The sequence below is a fragment of the Neovison vison genome, chromosome 7 (genome assembly GCF_020171115.1).
Source record: "Neovison vison isolate M4711 chromosome 7, ASM_NN_V1, whole genome shotgun sequence".
In the NCBI taxonomy this organism is placed as follows: domain Eukaryota; kingdom Metazoa; phylum Chordata; class Mammalia; order Carnivora; family Mustelidae; genus Neogale; species Neogale vison.
The window spans coordinates 925908-941341 of record NC_058097.1 but is presented as its reverse complement, the minus strand read 5'-3'; the positions used below and the strand labels follow the sequence as shown (position 1 = coordinate 941341).

Below are 15434 nucleotides of genomic sequence, written 5' to 3'. Positions count from 1 at the left end.
TCCGTCTCTCTCTCTGCCTGCCTCTCTGCCTACCTGTGATCTCTGTCTGTGAAAGAAAGAAAGAAAGAAAGAAAGAAAGAAAGAAAGAAAGAAAGAAAGAAAAATACCTGCCGTCAGATGCTGCACAAAGCAGCGAATGAAAGAGAAGCGGCACCTGGGGGTTCTTTTGGGGAAGCGTCTGCCTTCGGCTCAGGTCATGATCTCAGGGTCCTGGGATGAAGCCCCACATTGGGCTCTCTGCTCAGTGGGGAGCCTGCTTCCTCCTCTCTCTCTGTGTCTGCCTACTTGCGACCTCTCTGTCAAATAAATAAAATCTTAAAAGACAAACAAACAAACCAACTGAGCCCAGGGAAGAGTAGTGCCTGACTCTGCGGCAGACCTTCCCGTCCTTGTGGGGTCCGGGGAAAGCCCCTCACAGCAGGGAGGCCAGGCCAGTGCAACCCTGTCTGGGCAGGAGCTTCATTCCTTCAGGACATGCTCCATCACAGCGCGCTTGGAGGGAAGGCGGAGAAGAGCCAGAGTTTCTCCACAGCCAGCCAGCTGCCCAGCTCATAAACTCCCCACCTTGCCCGGCTCCTGGTGCAAATTCCGAGACCTGACTGCCCCCAGCAACACAGAGCAGGCAGCCAGGGACGGCGAACCCATGCGGGCCGCACGGGGTAGGCGCGGCAGTGCACTTTCCGAACCCGGGCGAGGTGGGTCCGTGGGGTGGGGGGAGCAGCAGGAGGTCCTGGCCCCAGTCACAGGGGTTGTCGCCCCTCCCTTGGCGCTCGCCAGTGCCACAAGCCCTGCCGAGTCCCGAGCCCTCCTATGGGGCCATGGCTCTCCTGGGAGCCTGGCGGCAGCTGGAGGAGGAGGACCTGGCCCGTGTGCAGACTCGGCTGCCCCCTACACTTGGCCCTTTCCCTGCCTGCACTTCTGGGTTCGAGACCGCTGGGGCAGGTCGAGGGGGGAGCAGGAGCTGGGCACAGCCTGTGCCTTCCTTCTTTGCAGGAAACTTCCCAAAGCGGGTTCAGCCGAGGAGGTCCCTGGCCCTTCCGGTCCTGGTGCTTTCCAGCTTCCTGCCGGTCCTGCTCTGGCCCTCAGTTGTTGCTGGTTTTCTTTACTGTCACTGGAATGGAACTGACCAAGGGCCCCTGGCGGGTGGGGAGGAGGCACTGTCCCCACCCCGGGGGTGATCGAGGTCCCCCACCAGCTTGCTCAGGGACAGGGGAGGGGTCAGCCATCCCCTTCCCTGTGACAAGTGGACAGTGGGCAGCGGGGCCGCGGCTGAGTGGTCGCCTCTCACATCGGTGGGCACTGGCTGGGAGCAGAGGAAGGAGACTGAAGTCCTGAGCACAGGAAGCCTATCACGTCACTCTTCTAAGGATCCTGGGTCCTGCAGGGTTTCTGGGCATCCTGTCCCAGGGCTGGGGGCACAGGCCACATCACCCCACTGTCTGTAACCCTGTGCAAAACACGCAGGGCCGCATGGGTCCCCCAAATGCCTTGCTCTCTGCCACACCTCTGCTTGGGTGTGGACACCTGTCCCATACCTCTCCTTTCCCCCCTGGACGGTCATCAGGTGTGATCTACTTGGCCTTTGAGGCTGTACCATCAACTCTGAGGACAGATGGGTCTTCCACGGGCGCCTTTCATCCCCTCTGGTGTCCTGTTCTCACAGGCTCCCTGCAGGGCCCATCATCCAAAGTCGTGCACGAGGCTTTGACTTGGGCCCCGATTTCTGTCAATCCAGGTGAAAAGGGTCTTGATCTGACAATGGCACAGACCCCACCCCTGTTCCCACTCCCACCTTCCAGAGACTTTGGGGTGGGGCTGTGTGGTCAGGGCTTGCCTGGCTGACAGCACCCTTCACTGGTCCAAGCAGAAAGCCTCCATGGGACCCGGGATCTGCCCTTTCCCTCTCTTGTCCTGAGGCCCCCACCTCCTCACCGCGGGCCAGAGAAACTCAAGGCTCTGTGTGGTCACTCGACGGCCCCACTGGGCTGCACTCAGGGCTGCCTCTGTGCCGCGTCGGTCTTCTCTCAGCGGTGGGGCTGCCACAGCCTCCTGACCCTCACCTGCCCTCCACAGTGACCGACGGGGCTACTGTCCACACAGTTCTGGTCGCCGCTTCCTTCCCCGCCTGCCCTAGCAGGAAGTTCAAACTCGTCTGTGGTGCCCCGGCTCTTGGTGGTCTGTGGGCCATTCCTGCCCGGCCACACAGTCACGTGGTCCCTCCCATCCCCACCCCCAGCCCGGGGTCCTTCCCTGTCCTGCTCTTGGGTGCCACCCGCCCGCCCGCTGCGGTTTCTCAGAGCCATCCCAGTCTCGTTGCCTGAACGCTCCTGCACACGAGCCTGCTACAGGGACAGTCCACGGCTCCTGGTGATACCCGTGTCGCCAGAACGTGCGGCCGTGAGCCCGTGACCACACACGCAGGTTGGCGGACGGGCCGGCATCTGACCTGATCTTCAGCTCACCTCTTCTAAACCGAAGTCAGAGGACTTTTTTTTTTTTTTTTAAGATTTTATGTTTAAGTGATCTCTGTACCCAATGTGGGGCTCGAAGTCACAGCCTTGAGATGACAATCCTCACGCTCCACTGACTGAGCCGGGCAGGTGCCCCCGGAGTCACGGGTGTCTGCCCAAGTGACGGCCTCCGCCTTCCTCTGGCTGCCACCCCTCAGGCTTCCGTCTGGGTGAACCCTGGTCTCCCCACTCCCGAGGGGAGGCTTCCATGGCCCTAAGACCAAAGTGCTCTGTGAGGCCAAAGAGACCTTGCGTGCCCTCTCCTGTCAGCACAGGCCCTCACTGCCAGGTGGCAGGAACGTGGCCCAGGTCCACGGAAAGGTCACTCCCACGCAGCCTACCTCTGCGGGAAAGGCTGGCCCGGGGTTGCTGACTTCGCTGCCCTGTTCACAGACCTGCCCTAGGTGTGCGGCGTCAGACCCGCCCCTTACTTCACCCGCGAAAGAGGCGTGGACTGGGGAGTAAAAATGCACTGCAGTGTGGGACAAACGAGCTGTGGGAAAACCACAGGCGGCTGTGAGGAACCAAGGGGAGGCGCGCTGTCTTGAGGAGGGAAAGGGTAGGTCCAGAGCGCGGTCATGAGCTTGAAGTCGTTGGGGTGACCCGGGAACGCAGTGCAGTGGCTTCCCACTGCTGGAGGGAGCGGTGTGCTAGTGGGGGGACAGGTGATGAGCCAGCGTCTCTTCCCAGGCCCCAGGAGCGGAGCAGTGTCCACGTGCAAGGTCAAGTCCCGCCTCCTGATGGGTCTGCAAGGGACAGGCGGGGCGCGGCGGGAGCGCTCCCCCTGCCCACCTGCCCGCCCCCTTCTGATGCGGTTTCCCTGGACTCCGTTTCACTTGCGTCAGTGGGTACTGGCAGGTCCCCCGGCCCCCCGCAGTGCCCAGCAGCAGGGCGAGCGCAACGGACGCTGCCGAACGGGCCTCCCTCACCGCAGAGTGCGCTCCTGAGCTCCGCGGGAGCCTTCCGTCCGCAGGGCCGAGCCCTCGGGGTGCAGGGCAGATGCCTTCCGCTCTGCAGCGCGGAGCACCCGCCCCCCCAGCGCGGGGCTGAGCCGCCGGCGCGCAGGGCACGGGCAACCCACCTGGATCGGGAGTGGCTTGTGGAAAGCCCCCGAAGTCCTCAGGCGAGGGACATTCACAGGCCTCCCGACGGGGTTCCGGGGCCACGGCGCGGGGAGGAGGGCGGCGAGCTCGGCCGGGAGCAAGGCCCTGGGCTCCGGCCTGACCGTCCCGCAGGTGGGCTCTCCGTGGCTCCACCTTCCCACAGAGGACAGGGCAGCGGGGGTCAGAACAGGAGCCTGCAGGACCCTCGGGCTGAAGTGACCCAGGCGACCCCGACGGCCCCACTCCCGGGCGCCGCAGCGGGCCCGCCCCTCGCTCGGTGGGGGAACTCGCAGCCCAGCCCGACCTCCGGCCACGCCCCCACCGGCGGCACCTCCCCTGCCACCCCGGAGCCCCGCCCCCTCTGGCGTTACGCCCCGCCCCGTGCCGCCAAGCCACGGACGGCGCAGGACGGCGCGGGCGGGGTCTGGGAGCCCCGGGGTTGCGTGGCATCTCGACGGGCGCCGTCTCCGCCCAGTTGCCGGCCGCCGGGTGGTGGGGACCGCCGCCCTGCAGCCGCCAGCCCGCTGGGGCCCGGCCTTCCCCCGGCGCTGCTGGGAGTTGTGTGGTCGGAGCAAGCCGGGCCCAATCCTCTTCCAGCTGCGGATTTCGTGAAACCCGAGCAGAGACCAGGGGTTCCCGTGAGAACCGAGCGTGCGGCGAGGCGCGACGGACGGCACTTGGCGTGACCAGTACTAGGACTCGGTGACGGTTGACTGGACGGCGGTGAACCATGTGAAATAGCTCATTAATGAAGTTCATCGGTTACTTGTTCAAATGATAACATTTGGGATATGACGTAAAATAAGGCTATACTTGAAAACGACTGTCACCTGATTCGTTACCTTTTTTTTTTTTAAAGATTTATTTATTTATTTGACAGACAGAGATCACAAGCAGGCAGAGAGAGAGGAAGGGAAGCAGGCTCTCTGCTCAGCAGGGAGCCCGATGCGGGGCTTGATCCCAGGACCCAGAGACCATGACCTGAGCCGAAGGCAGAGGCTTTAACCCACTGAGCCACCCAGGCGCCCCTCTTGTTACTTTCCTAACGGAGCCACGAGAAAGCGTAAAATCAGGCCTGTGGCCCCTGCCACATTTCTGTTGGGGCTGCTGGACACTCACACGCGGACGGAGATAGAGTGTGCCCCACCCCACCCCGACATTCTCTGCAAGCAGGTGTGCAGTCCCTGGGGCCACGGTGGGCCACGGTCACTCGGGAGCTTGGGGCTACCTTTGCTTTCCCAGGGCTCTGCTGAGAGCACTCTCCGTGAGCTCCCCTTGATAAGGATGAGGGATGTGAGACGGAGGGAGTCAAGACCACCTCCCAGGTCACTCCGCCTGTGCGCAGCAGCGGCTTCTGCACCCTCCCGTTTGTCCCATCGTGCCTGGTGGACCATGAGCCTGGTGCAGGCCAATTATGGCTGAGACCCAGATGTCTTTCCTGAACGTCAAGCTGCCTCCAGGTCTGGCTGGGGACATGGCACTGCACGCCGAGACCACGAAAATCTCCCCTTCGACTGCAGGCGGCAGGTTCTCTGCAGACGCCGGGGACCCAGGCCTGAATCCTACCACACCTCTGCAGCTCTTTCCCGTCCCCTGGGGGAGGAAGTGACCGAATGAGACACAGAGGTGGGCAACCACAGCCGGCTCCCCCGTGCGCCGGCTTTATGCCTTACAAGTCCTGGCTTCTTCATCCACAGATGGGCTGCGGCTTGGAGGTTCGCTCTGAGGGTGAGACGGAGAAGGCCTCCCGGCTCTGGGGACGCAGGCCTGCACGCGGCGCACCTCACAGAGCCCCGCTACTGTTTTGTGGGATGGGCTCTAAGGAAGTTCCAGACGGGCAGACAGGTCTGTAACGCAAACTCAGAACGTACTTCAAGTCCAGTCATTCTTTGGAATGTGCTTAAAATGACGGTGGTGGCTGTGATGGCCGTGTGGGTTCCACACGCTATCAGACGCCCCCCGGCCCCTTCTTCTTGCCCTTCAGTGTGATCCTCTCCAGGAGGCCTCCCTGAGCCCTCAGATCTAAAGTGCCCCCCGTTATGTCAGCTCATGACTAGGTTTTATATTCTTTTTCTGAAGTTGCACCCCCTCCCCCAATAAAACTGGGTTCTGTCTCTCTCCACTAGAATGTGAGTTCCTTGAGAGCGGGGTCTCACCTGTCTTGTTCTCAGCCTGGTGCACGGGGGACCCTCAGTGGCCTGGCCTGTACGGGGCCTTCGGCAGCCAGGCTCCCAGTGGGCAGTCGGTGACCACGTGAATGAAGGCACACGTGCCGATCTCCCAGGCACTCCAGGGTAAAGGGTTCCAGAAAGAAGGGCTCTTGTCCTTGTTATCTGGTTCCTCTCTCCTGAAGGCATTCTAACCAGGCTATGTCCTCTTAATATTCCACACCTATAAGCCAGCAGGACACTTCAGGGGGAGCCTGGGCAGAACAGAGCAGAGCGTTCACCTTCCTTACTCCTGACTCTGTGTTTTTATTACCGTAGCCTCCTACGGATCAACCTTTTGTCCCTGCTCTCCCCCAGCCTCCTTGGGTCGGAAGAAACAGAAATTCACTCAGAGGCCCTTTAGATAAAAGACGCAGAGGTACGGGAGGGACCCGAGGCTGCTTTCTGATAAGCCGGGCCACCTTGAAAGGCTGTGGGTCTCCCACGAGAGCAAAGTGGGAACCATCACAAACCATCTTGAGTCAGCTGCTGGGTCTGGCTCCCTGTCCCTGGCTCACACAGTCCCTTGGTCATTACCCTGTCTCCACGCACAGGGTGGAAGATGACAGTCCTACTCCATCTCACTTCTCACAAACAGACGTGACAGGACGGTGGTTCCAATTCCAGTCTTGGGTCCCAGGAGAGGAGCTGACTGGTTCGGCTGTGCGTCTCTCGTCTCATTAGCAGTGACAGGAAGGTAGGGGTCCCACCTTGTAGAGGTGGCTGCTGAGGTGACCGTTTTACTGTAAGTGGCAGAAAGTTACTGCCGTCACTGTAAGTGAGGTCACTACAGTTACTGCCGTCACTGTAAGTGGCAGAAAATTTTCCAACAAGGAGCTTCCCCAGAGGCTGAAGTCACCCCAGAAAGACCTACTCACCAGGTGAGACATGCAAAGTAACAGTGGGACGGCCAACTGCAGTGGCAAGGCACTGGCAGTGGTGTTGGAACTGGTCCCCCGGCCCCTGCCCACTGGCTGCTTGTGAGGACTGAATGCAGACAGACTTCCTCATCCTACTCGGGACAGACACGTTTTAGATTCATGATCTGCATTCTACAGGACCCCTCGGTTATCCCCAGGGCCACTCAGGGCCTCCTAGTGCCCGCTGCCACCTCTAGGTTAGTGCCCCTGGGGAGCTAGCCAGAACACAGCAATCCGTGACTCTTTCCCTCCCAGGAGTCCCCTGCAGTGGACTGCCTGGGCGTGCACGCTCTTGCCACACAGCCAGGGGAGCCTGTCGTCCGTCACCTCACTCAGCTCTCTGGGGGGGGTCGGGAGCCGAGCCGGCACTCTGTGGTTCCAGGCTGGTGGGTGGCCGGGAGGCAAGACGAGGGTAAGGCTGGCAGAAACAGTGCGGCATTCTGGAGGCTCTGGGCAGGGAGGGGCGGTCCTGCTCACCAGTCACCAGCGCACCTTCAGAGGGCAGGGGCTGGGAGCCAGATCCTGACGTCCCCTGTGTTCAGGTCAGCTAGCGGTCTGTGCTCTCCAAGACCCAGCGCTCCCTTACTTTCCCGATGGCGAACCACGGTGTATCTGGGAGAGAAGGCGGCTGCCGCCCTCCCGATGAGCAGCTCCGAGCTGGAAGATGTACGAAGCCCCCGGACGCCCTTGGTCTTAAGAAGAGGCTGTCACTGCAGTTCCAGGATCCCGCACGGCTCTGCCCTATAACGCACCGCAACCTTAAATTTGGAAAGGTCCATTCCCACGGAGGTCCACGCTTGCCTCCAGCGTGCGGCCCAGAGCACACACGCCGGCACACACCGGTCACAGAACCGAGCCTTAAACACGCCGGCGGCCGCCTCCCACCCTGCTCCCGGCCGGCTGCTGTTCCCGGGGCTGCCCGCTCCGCTCATCGACGGGAACCGCCGCCTCTGGGCACCCTTTCCCCACCGAGAGGCCCCCTCCAGCGCGCCCCGGTCCTGGCAGCGGGACCCCCGGCGGCAGCGGGACCCCCGGCGGCAGCGGCCCCTCCCGCACTAACACCCCCCCCCGACCCTCTTCCCGGTACAACAGCGTCGCTGACACACCCGCACCCGCACCCGCGGAGAGACTCGGGTCTGGCAGCCGCCGAGAGGGCCAGCGTCACTCCACTGCCGTCAACCTCAAGAGAAGCGGCCGTCGCTCTCTTCGCCGAAACCGCGCGGCCCCGCCGCCTTCCCCGGGCGAGCTCGAGCCCTGCGGGAGCCCGGCGGCCGGCGGTGGAGGCGGGGCGGCGCGTCGGCGCGTCGGCGCATGCGCGCGTCGGCGCAGCCGCGAGAGCGTCAGTGCGCACGCGCCCGGACGGGCCCATTTCCCGGCCACCCCCGGCTCCCCTGCCTGTGGTTCCGCCCGCGGGGGGCGGGGGCAGGCGCGGCGGGAAAATCGGCGCTGCGCGCGGCACCACTTCTGTGCCTCGGGGTTCCCGCTCGCTCCGCGTCCCGCCCGGAGCCCGCATCCCTGTCCCCGCTCCCGCCATGGCACAGCCCCGCCTCACCGACTTCTTCGCGCGCCGCCGCCCCGGGCTCCGCGCCGTGCCTCCGCGGGTCAAGCAGGCCTGGCGCACCCCGAGCCCCGCCAAGCCCGCGCCCGGCGCCCCGGCCCGCACCCCCGGCAGCAGCCGCAAGCGCGCCCGCCCGCCCGCAGAGCCCGCGCGCGACCACCCCGCGCCGCCCGCGCGCCGGAGACTGCGGCTGCCGGCGGACGCGGTGAGCGGGAGACAGGCCGGGGCGGGCGTGCGGGCGGGGGGCGCGGACCGGGGGGCGGGCTGCCCACGGGGCACGGTGCGGAGAACCGGCCCCGAACGGCTGCAGGACACGGGAGAAGGCCTGGGGCCCAGTCCCCGCGGGCGGCGGGGGCAGGTGTGTCGTGGGCGCCGCGAGAACCGGGCGCAGAGCTCCGCAGCGAGGGCGCGGAGGTGCTGGACGGAGCTGCTGGAGGGGCCGGAGGAGGGCCCGGGCTCCGTGGGCTGGTAGATGTCCAGCCTGCCGGCCAGGCTGGGCGAGGGGTCAGGCCCGGGGAGAGCAAGAAGCCCAGACAGACCACGGCCGGCCCCTCTGGCTTGACTCCAGCGAGCACCGGGCCTTGTGCCGCCTTTGTAGCTAAGCGAGGGAGGGAGGAGTCTTTCACCACCGAGTCTGGTTCCTCATTCACCTTCTGCGCCTGCCCGCCAGGTCTCGGGTCCCACTGCCCCAGCTGCCCTTGCTGCCCCGGCTGACCCCACTGTCCCGGCTGACCCCACTGCCCCAGCTGCCCTCGCTGCCCCGGCTGACCCGGCTGACCCCACTGTCCCGGCTGACCCCACTGCCCCAGCTGTCCTGGCTGTTCCTGGCTCCCCAGAGCAGGCCTCTCTCTCAGCAGGTCTGCAGCCCTGCCTGGCCACCCCGGAGAAGAAAGTGAGTCTGGACCCAGGGTGGGGGAGGTCCAGTGATGTGGGTGTGACTGCCCAGCTGACAGCATCTCGTGTCCACAGACCTCCTCAAAAGTCACATTCTCTGAGCTGAAGTCGTGCCTACAGCGGGCCCGGGAGCTAGGGGCCCGGGCCCAGGAGCTGAGGGCAAGTGCCCAGAGGAAGGATGCTGGGGAGCCCAGCGTGCTGGAGGATCAGGGGCACCCCGCTGGGCCATGGTGAGTCCTGTGTGGGCGTTCAGGCCTCAAAGGAAAGGCCAGTCTGGTAGGAGGACAGGACTGGGCAGAGGCAGGGACGGGGCTCTCAGATCCCAGCTCTGCCACTGGCTAGCTCCGCACCCTGACCTCCATCTGTGAGACGTGCCAGCTCTTGCCGTGAGGGCCCTTGTGAATTTCGGATGCTCTCAAAGGCTCGCTGCTGCGGGGGGTGTGTGTGTCCTGTAGCCCCGTGTCCTCCTTTACTCCCTGTGGTATCATGTGCCTCTTAGAGATGAGGGAACCAGGGTTGGGGGGGGCTTGGGACTTCCCCGGCCCTGGGGTCTCCCGGGCCACGTTGCCTGCCTGCGGCTGGTGTTGGAGGACTGTGGGTCTGGTGCTTCCCCTGACCCCGGCTCCCTCCATGGCAGTGGAGAGAAGGCACCTGCCTACCAGCGCTTCCACGCCCTGGCCCAGCCGGGGCCCCCAGGCCTCGTGCTGCCCTACAAGTACCAGGTGCTGGCGGAGATGTTCCGCAGCATGGACGCCATCGTGGGCTTGTTGTACAACCGTTCCGAGACCGTGACGTTCGCCAAAGTCAAGCAGGGCGTTCAGGACATGATGCGCAAGTGAGTGGCCCGCAGCGCGCCAGGGCCTCCCCCTGCCTACGGCGCAGCGGGCTGGGGCCTCCCCCTGCCCGCGGAGACGGCCCTGTGCCCTGCCTGGCGCTCTCTGAGCCCAGTACCTTGTCCCGTAGGCGCTTTGAAGAGCGCAACGTGGGCCAGATCAGAACCGTGTACCCAACCTCCTACCGCTTCCGCCAGGAGCGCAACATCCCCACCTTCAAGGACGGCGTCAAGAGGTCCGATTATCAGCTTACCATTGAGCCGCTGCTGGACCACGGTGAGTGTGCCATGGCTGAGTTCACGCAGCTCTGAGCCTGTCTCCCTGCCAGTGATACGGTTTGGAGCGTGGGTGTGAGGCGTTGGGCCCCTGGCCTCCTCCAAGACCCGGGGCCTCAGCCCTGAACTCTGCCCGCAGAGGCCGGCAGCACGGCGCCCCAGCTCACGGCCTCACACCTCCTGCAGCGCCGGCGGCTCTTCAGCCAGAACCTGGAGAAGCGCGTCCGTGAGCACCACAGGGTGAGTACCCGGCCCATGCGGGAGGCCTGTCCCTAGCCCGCCCTGCACCCCGTCCCCTCCTCCTGTGACAGCTCGGTCCTGCCTGCAGGAAACAGGTCTTCTTGAGAGGCTGACCTTTCAAGTTCTCTGGACCCCTCCCACGGCTGCCTCCTGCAGGGTGGATGCGGGGTGGGTGAGGGTCCCGGTCTGGTCCCCCGGCGGCTGAGGGGGAGGAGCTCGGCGTGGCAGCCCCAGGCCCCTGGAGGTTCACGACGGGCTCAGTGGGGGCTGTCAGCTGCGGTGTCCTGTCCTTGCCCGGCTGAGCAGCTGGAGCTCGGGTGCTGGATCCAAGGTCGTCCAGCCGGGACAGGAGCCCCACAGCCCTGCCTGCCCCAACACGGACGTGCCCGGGATCAGCCCACACTCCCTGTCCCCTTCACACACAGGCCTTCCTGGCCTCCCTGAACCCTCCCGTGGTGGTGCCTGAGGACCAGCTCACACGTTGGCACCCCCGGTTCAATGTGGACAGCGTGCCTGACATCGAGCCGGCTGAGTTGCCCCAGCCGCCCACTAGGGAGAAGCCGGCCACCGCCCAGGAGGTGTTGGCCCGCGCCCGCGGCCTCCTGTCGCCCAGGGTGAGACTGAGTCTGGGAGGCGGGGACGGGGCGGGGCGGCCCCGTCTCCATGCAGGCATCTGATGGGTAGGCTCTGTCCTGGGCCACATGCCTCGGGGTGCTGGGATGGGCTGTCCCTCCGCGCAGTGCACAGGCTGGCCGCTGGCCGGCTCTGTCCTGGGGCAGCAGGTTCGGCCCTGCTGGGCTGGACAGACTGTGCCCCCCCGGGGAGGGGAGGCTCTTCCTCATTCCTCCCTTCTGACCTGCCCTAGATGGAAAAGGCCCTGAGTGACCTGGCCCAGCGTACCGCCAAGCCCAGCAGCCCTGGGTCCCCCGGCTCCGCCTCACTGGCCACCCCACCAGCCACCCCGCCTGCGGCCCTGAAGGGGGTGTCCCAGGACCTGCTAGAGAGGGTGAGTGCTGGGGGTCCCAGTGGGGCAGAGCCGGGGGCAGCATGGGCCTGGCTTCCCACTGACTGTGGCCTGGGCCTGCTGCAGATTCGGTGCAAGGAGGCACAGAAGCAGCTGGCACAGATGACCCGGCGGCCGGAGCAGGAGCAGCGGCTGCAGCGGCTGCAGCGGCTGCCCGAGCTGGCCCGCCTACTGCGCAGCATCTTCGTGTCCGAGCGTAAGCCAGCACTGCCCATGGACGTGGCCTGCAGCCGGCTGCTAGGCAGCTACTCCGTGGCCCTGAGCCCTGGTGTGTGCGGGGCCCTCCCTGTGTCCCCGACTCCCGGTTGAGGGTGGGCCCCGGGGATCGGCCGCTCCACATCCGTGTGGAGCGTCTGTGGTGTGTGCTGGGCGGGCACAGAGCCTTGGAGGTCAGCTCTCGAGCTTCTGCCTTCACAACCCGACTGTGCCCTGCAGCCCCTCAGATGAACCCATGGCCCACGGGACCCTTGGCTCCCTCCAGGCTCCAGGGTGGCTTCTCCCTGGGAGTAGGACCTGTGCAGGGCTTAGTGGGAGGGTCCGCTCCTTGGCAAAGCCGTTCCTCATCTTTTCAGTGTTTACTCTGCTTCTCAGGGGCATGGACAGGCAGGCAGGGGCAGGGGCAGGGTTGGCCTTCAGGCAGACCTGCTGACGGGGCCTGGGCCCCCGACTCATGCACCCCTCCCTCTGCAGGGGAGATGGAGAAGCACGTGCACCTCCTCTCTGAGCTGCTGCCTGACTGGCTCAGTCTGCACCGTGTCCGTGCGGACGCCTACCTCAAGCTGGACAAGGCTGCTGACCTGGCCGGTGTCCTCACACGGCTGGCCTGCCTTGCCCGGGCGGAGGGGGCACTGTGAACCTCGCAGCCATGGACTTCTGGTCCCTGCCCTCGCCTGCTGTGTCTTTTACTCTCTTTAGGAACAAGATGCACTTTCCCCCCTCTGCACCCCCCACCAGGCTCCCTGGCCAGCGTGGGCGGTAGGCCTCCCCTGGGGCAGCATTTTGTCATTAAACTGGTTTTTGTTGGGGACTTGGTCTTTGCAGTGTTTGGGGTGTAGGGAAGTGAGGCAGGAGGGCAGGTGGTAGGCAGAATGCCCTTGGGACGTCCACATGGGAATCCTGGGGGACACTGGGCCCTTGTAGGAGGGCAGCAGACTGCAAACCTGGACAGCAGCAAGCTGCTGGCTCGGGATGGAGGGTCGGCCCTGAGGCTCTAGAAGCCGGGGAAGCCATGGACACGGTCTCCCTGGGGCCCCCAGAAGGAACCAGCCCCAGCGACAAAGATGGGCACTTCCACCATCTAGAACCTGAAGACAAAGTTGTGAGCTGCCCAGGAGCATGACCTGTCGGACTGGACAGCAGTTCGGGCAGCCCTGGGCGGTTGGCCAGGCGGGATTCCTGGGCCTGTCGCCCACGGCCCCGCCCCACGGCCCGCCCCAGCACCTGGACCGAGAGCAAGCACTCTAACAAAGCAGTTTATTCACGTCTGTCGCTAAGTGCACCCGTAGGGGCTGGGCCCCGGCCTGAACTGCTAGCTCCAGGCCTTGGCACCTCCAGATCCAGAGCCCGCAGTAAGGATGGAGACCGCGGCCTAGGCACTTGGAAAAGGCAGCTGCATGCACAAAACCGTTTAAAAAACAAGTCCATGCGGATGGCCGGCGCCCCCTGGCGGCCGCGGCGCGGTCAGTCGAACTGCAGGAGGGAGAAGAAGGGCACCGGAGCCAGCCTCTCCCGGCCCCGCAGCGACGCGAGCTCCACCAGGCTCACACACTCCAGGACCTCGGCCTGCAGCTGGCTCAGCAGCTCACAGGCTGCCCGCATGGTTCCTGGGCGGGGGGAGAGGGGGGCGGTATGGTGACGAGGCTCCCGGTGGCCCGTGCGGAGTCCCGCAGCTCACTGGAAGCTGGACAGTGCCGCCTGGTCTGCTGCCCACTCCCCTGTGAGGCACCTTCTTCCAGCCCTAGCAGCATCCCCCCCGCCCCCACCAGGCCCTCCTTCCGTGGGGTCGGTGGGGGGAAGACCCTCACCGCCAGTCGCCAGCAGATCATCCACGACGACCACCTTCTGCCCCGGCTCCAAGGCGTCTCTCTGGATTTCCAGCTCTGCCTGCAAACGGGGAGCAGGCGCATGGTCTGATGGGATGCGACAGTCCGGGCCCCAGTTTCAACCCACCCAGCGGTTTCCTGGCGAGCCTGGCGTCCCACACACAGAGGCTGAGCCCCAACCACGGCAGTGCCCCTCGACCCCACGACTGTCTTGGGGTGGGGGGTCCCCGAGGGGGGAAGGCAGCGGTGCCCAGCCCATTTACCTTGCCGTACTCCAGGGTGTATGAGGCAGACACAGTGGGGCCGGGCAGCTTCCCTCGTTTTCGGACAAGCACGCAGCCCAAGCCAAGCTCCTGGGCCAGGGATGGGCCGAACAGAAAGCCTCGGGAGTCCAGGCCTGTTGGCGAGAGCTGGGGTGTCAAGGGGCAGCTGTGCGGTACAGCAGCCTGAGATCCCCGTGAGCCAGTGCTGGAAGGTGACACGGGGCCTTTGCAAAGACAACAGGCTCCTGGGTCTGTCGGCTGCAGCTGGAAGACCAGGACACGACATTGAGCAACGCGGGCGCAGCCCAGCGCGCACGTGCTGTGCCTCAGGAAGGGACCTGACGTCCCCGCTCAGCGCTGCTGCCGGTCTAGCGGGCACGATGACAGGGACTCGCGCCGCTCCTCATCCTTAAAAGCAGCATCTGCCTGGAGCGGGCGGAGCGGGGTCCCCACGCCATCCAGGGGAGCAGTGGGGGCGGGCTGCCCTGGCCGGGAGGACTCAGCCAAGTGGAAAGCTGTGGCCCCTGGGGAGCTTTGGGAGCCCCAGGCGAGGGGACTCGCAGAGGGACCAGACCTGCCAGGGTGCCGCGGGGAAAGGGTTAGGCGCGGCCCAGGGCTCAGGGCACTCCAGGGAGAACACCAGCGTGCTTGGCCCGTGGACTCTGGTCAGACACTCCCTGGGCAACCGGGCCTCGGGGCCCCACGTGTGCGGAGCTGGAGGCCGGGAACTTGCGGCGGGAGACGGGGACGCTCCGGCCTGCCGGGCCACCCAAGGCTGGGCCCACGCTCCGGCCGCCACGTGCGGCGCAGCGGGTCCGTCCCTTCCACCCACCCAAGGGTCCCCGCCCCAACCCCGGTGCGGCGTCCAGTGCGTCCGCCGGGGCCGCCCCCCAGCCCCTCCGCGCTCACGGCGCAGACCCCGCGGCCCCCGGACACCCCAGGGCGCGGCCGCGGCCGGGCGGGCGGGGCGTCCCCGGGTTCACTTGCCCACGACGTAGTCGATGTCGCCGCCGTGCGTCTGTCGCAGGTGGCGCGCCAGGAGGCCGATGGACGCGCGGAAGGCGGCGGGGTCCTTCAGGAGCGGCGAGATGTCCCTGGCGCGCGCGAGCGGGCGGGTGAGGCCGGGCGTCGGGCGTGGGCCCCGCGCCCCCCGCGCCCCCCGCCCCGCGCGCCCCCGCGGCCGCCCCGCCCGCACCTGAACAGCACCCCCGGGACGGGGAAGTCCGGGAAGCTGCGGATGCGCCGCGCCACCAGCTGCAGCTCGGGGTCCGCCATCGAGCAGTCGGCGCGTGTCGGCGAGCGGGGGACCCGGGCTCGGCGGCGAGGGGGCGGGGCCGGCGGCTCTGCGCCTGCGCTCGGCGCCGGTGGGCGGGGCCGCACCGTGGGGCGGGCTCCCCGCCGCTCGCCGGAACTACCGTATTTCTCCGAATCTTAGGTGCCAAGGTTGTCCCGGCGCGCCTGCGGTTTTGCACCCTGAACAAACGCGTCCGCATCTGGGGTGGCTGCGCGGCCGGAGGGCGACCGCGGCGTCCGCGCAGGCCCGGCCGGGCTCCCGGGGAAGTGCC

General features: G+C 65.9%; 2 protein-coding genes and 1 long non-coding RNA gene across 4 annotated transcripts; 1 reads left to right on the top strand and 2 right to left on the bottom strand.

The window, feature by feature from the left end:
* Positions 1-4585: 4585 nt before the first annotated feature.
* Positions 4586-8012, bottom strand: LOC122911136. 2 transcript variants are annotated; one of them, XR_006385420.1, is made up of 3 exons: positions 7853-8012; positions 6699-7481; positions 4586-6563 (listed from the first exon to the last, which is right to left on the bottom strand). It is a non-coding gene; the product is annotated as an uncharacterized LOC122911136 (long non-coding RNA). The 2 variants fall into 2 exon arrangements; XR_006385421.1 differs by having other exon boundaries at positions 4586-6832; positions 7233-7481.
* A 168-nt stretch (positions 8013-8180) lies between these two features.
* Positions 8181-12591, top strand: CDT1 (chromatin licensing and DNA replication factor 1). The gene is made up of 10 exons (XM_044255557.1): positions 8181-8503; positions 8969-9190; positions 9268-9422; positions 9830-10027; positions 10156-10301; positions 10440-10540; positions 10966-11154; positions 11406-11546; positions 11631-11832; positions 12255-12591. The coding sequence occupies exons 1-10, from the start codon at positions 8273-8275 to the stop codon at positions 12416-12418; spliced, it is 1749 nt and encodes a 582-aa protein (XP_044111492.1). The 5' UTR covers positions 8181-8272; the 3' UTR covers positions 12419-12591.
* A 429-nt stretch (positions 12592-13020) lies between these two features.
* APRT (adenine phosphoribosyltransferase) lies at positions 13021-15194 on the bottom strand. The gene is made up of 5 exons (XM_044260364.1): positions 15065-15194; positions 14857-14963; positions 13870-14003; positions 13589-13667; positions 13021-13387 (listed from the first exon to the last, which is right to left on the bottom strand). Exons 1-5 carry the CDS (start codon positions 15142-15144, stop codon positions 13245-13247), a joined length of 543 nt encoding a protein of 180 aa, XP_044116299.1. The 5' UTR covers positions 15145-15194; the 3' UTR covers positions 13021-13244.
* Positions 15195-15434: the final 240 nt, after the last annotated feature.

What these genes read in the sequence shown, in the direction of transcription:
- CDT1 (XM_044255557.1), top strand. Translation starts at nt 8,273, where the DNA reads ATGGCACAGCCCCGCCTCACCGACTTCTTCGCGCGCCGCCGCCCCGGG. An exon ending in TGCGGCTGCCGGCGGACGCG is followed by an intron (nt 8,504 to 8,968) that starts GTGAGCGGGAGA and finishes CCTGCCCGCCAG; the next exon opens with GTCTCGGGTCCCACTGCCCC. An exon ending in GCGTCCGTGAGCACCACAGG is followed by an intron (nt 10,541 to 10,965) that starts GTGAGTACCCGG and finishes CTTCACACACAG; the next exon opens with GCCTTCCTGGCCTCCCTGAA.
- APRT (XM_044260364.1), bottom strand. Translation starts at nt 15,144, where the DNA reads ATGGCGGACCCCGAGCTGCAGCTGGTGGCGCGGCGCATCCGCAGCTTC. An exon ending in CGACATCGACTACGTCGTGG is followed by an intron (nt 14,004 to 14,856) that starts GCAAGTGAACCC and finishes TCTCGCCAACAG; the next exon opens with GCCTGGACTCCCGAGGCTTT. An exon ending in TGATCTGCTGGCGACTGGCG is followed by an intron (nt 13,388 to 13,588) that starts GTGAGGGTCTTC and finishes CCCCCCGCCCAG; the next exon opens with GAACCATGCGGGCAGCCTGT.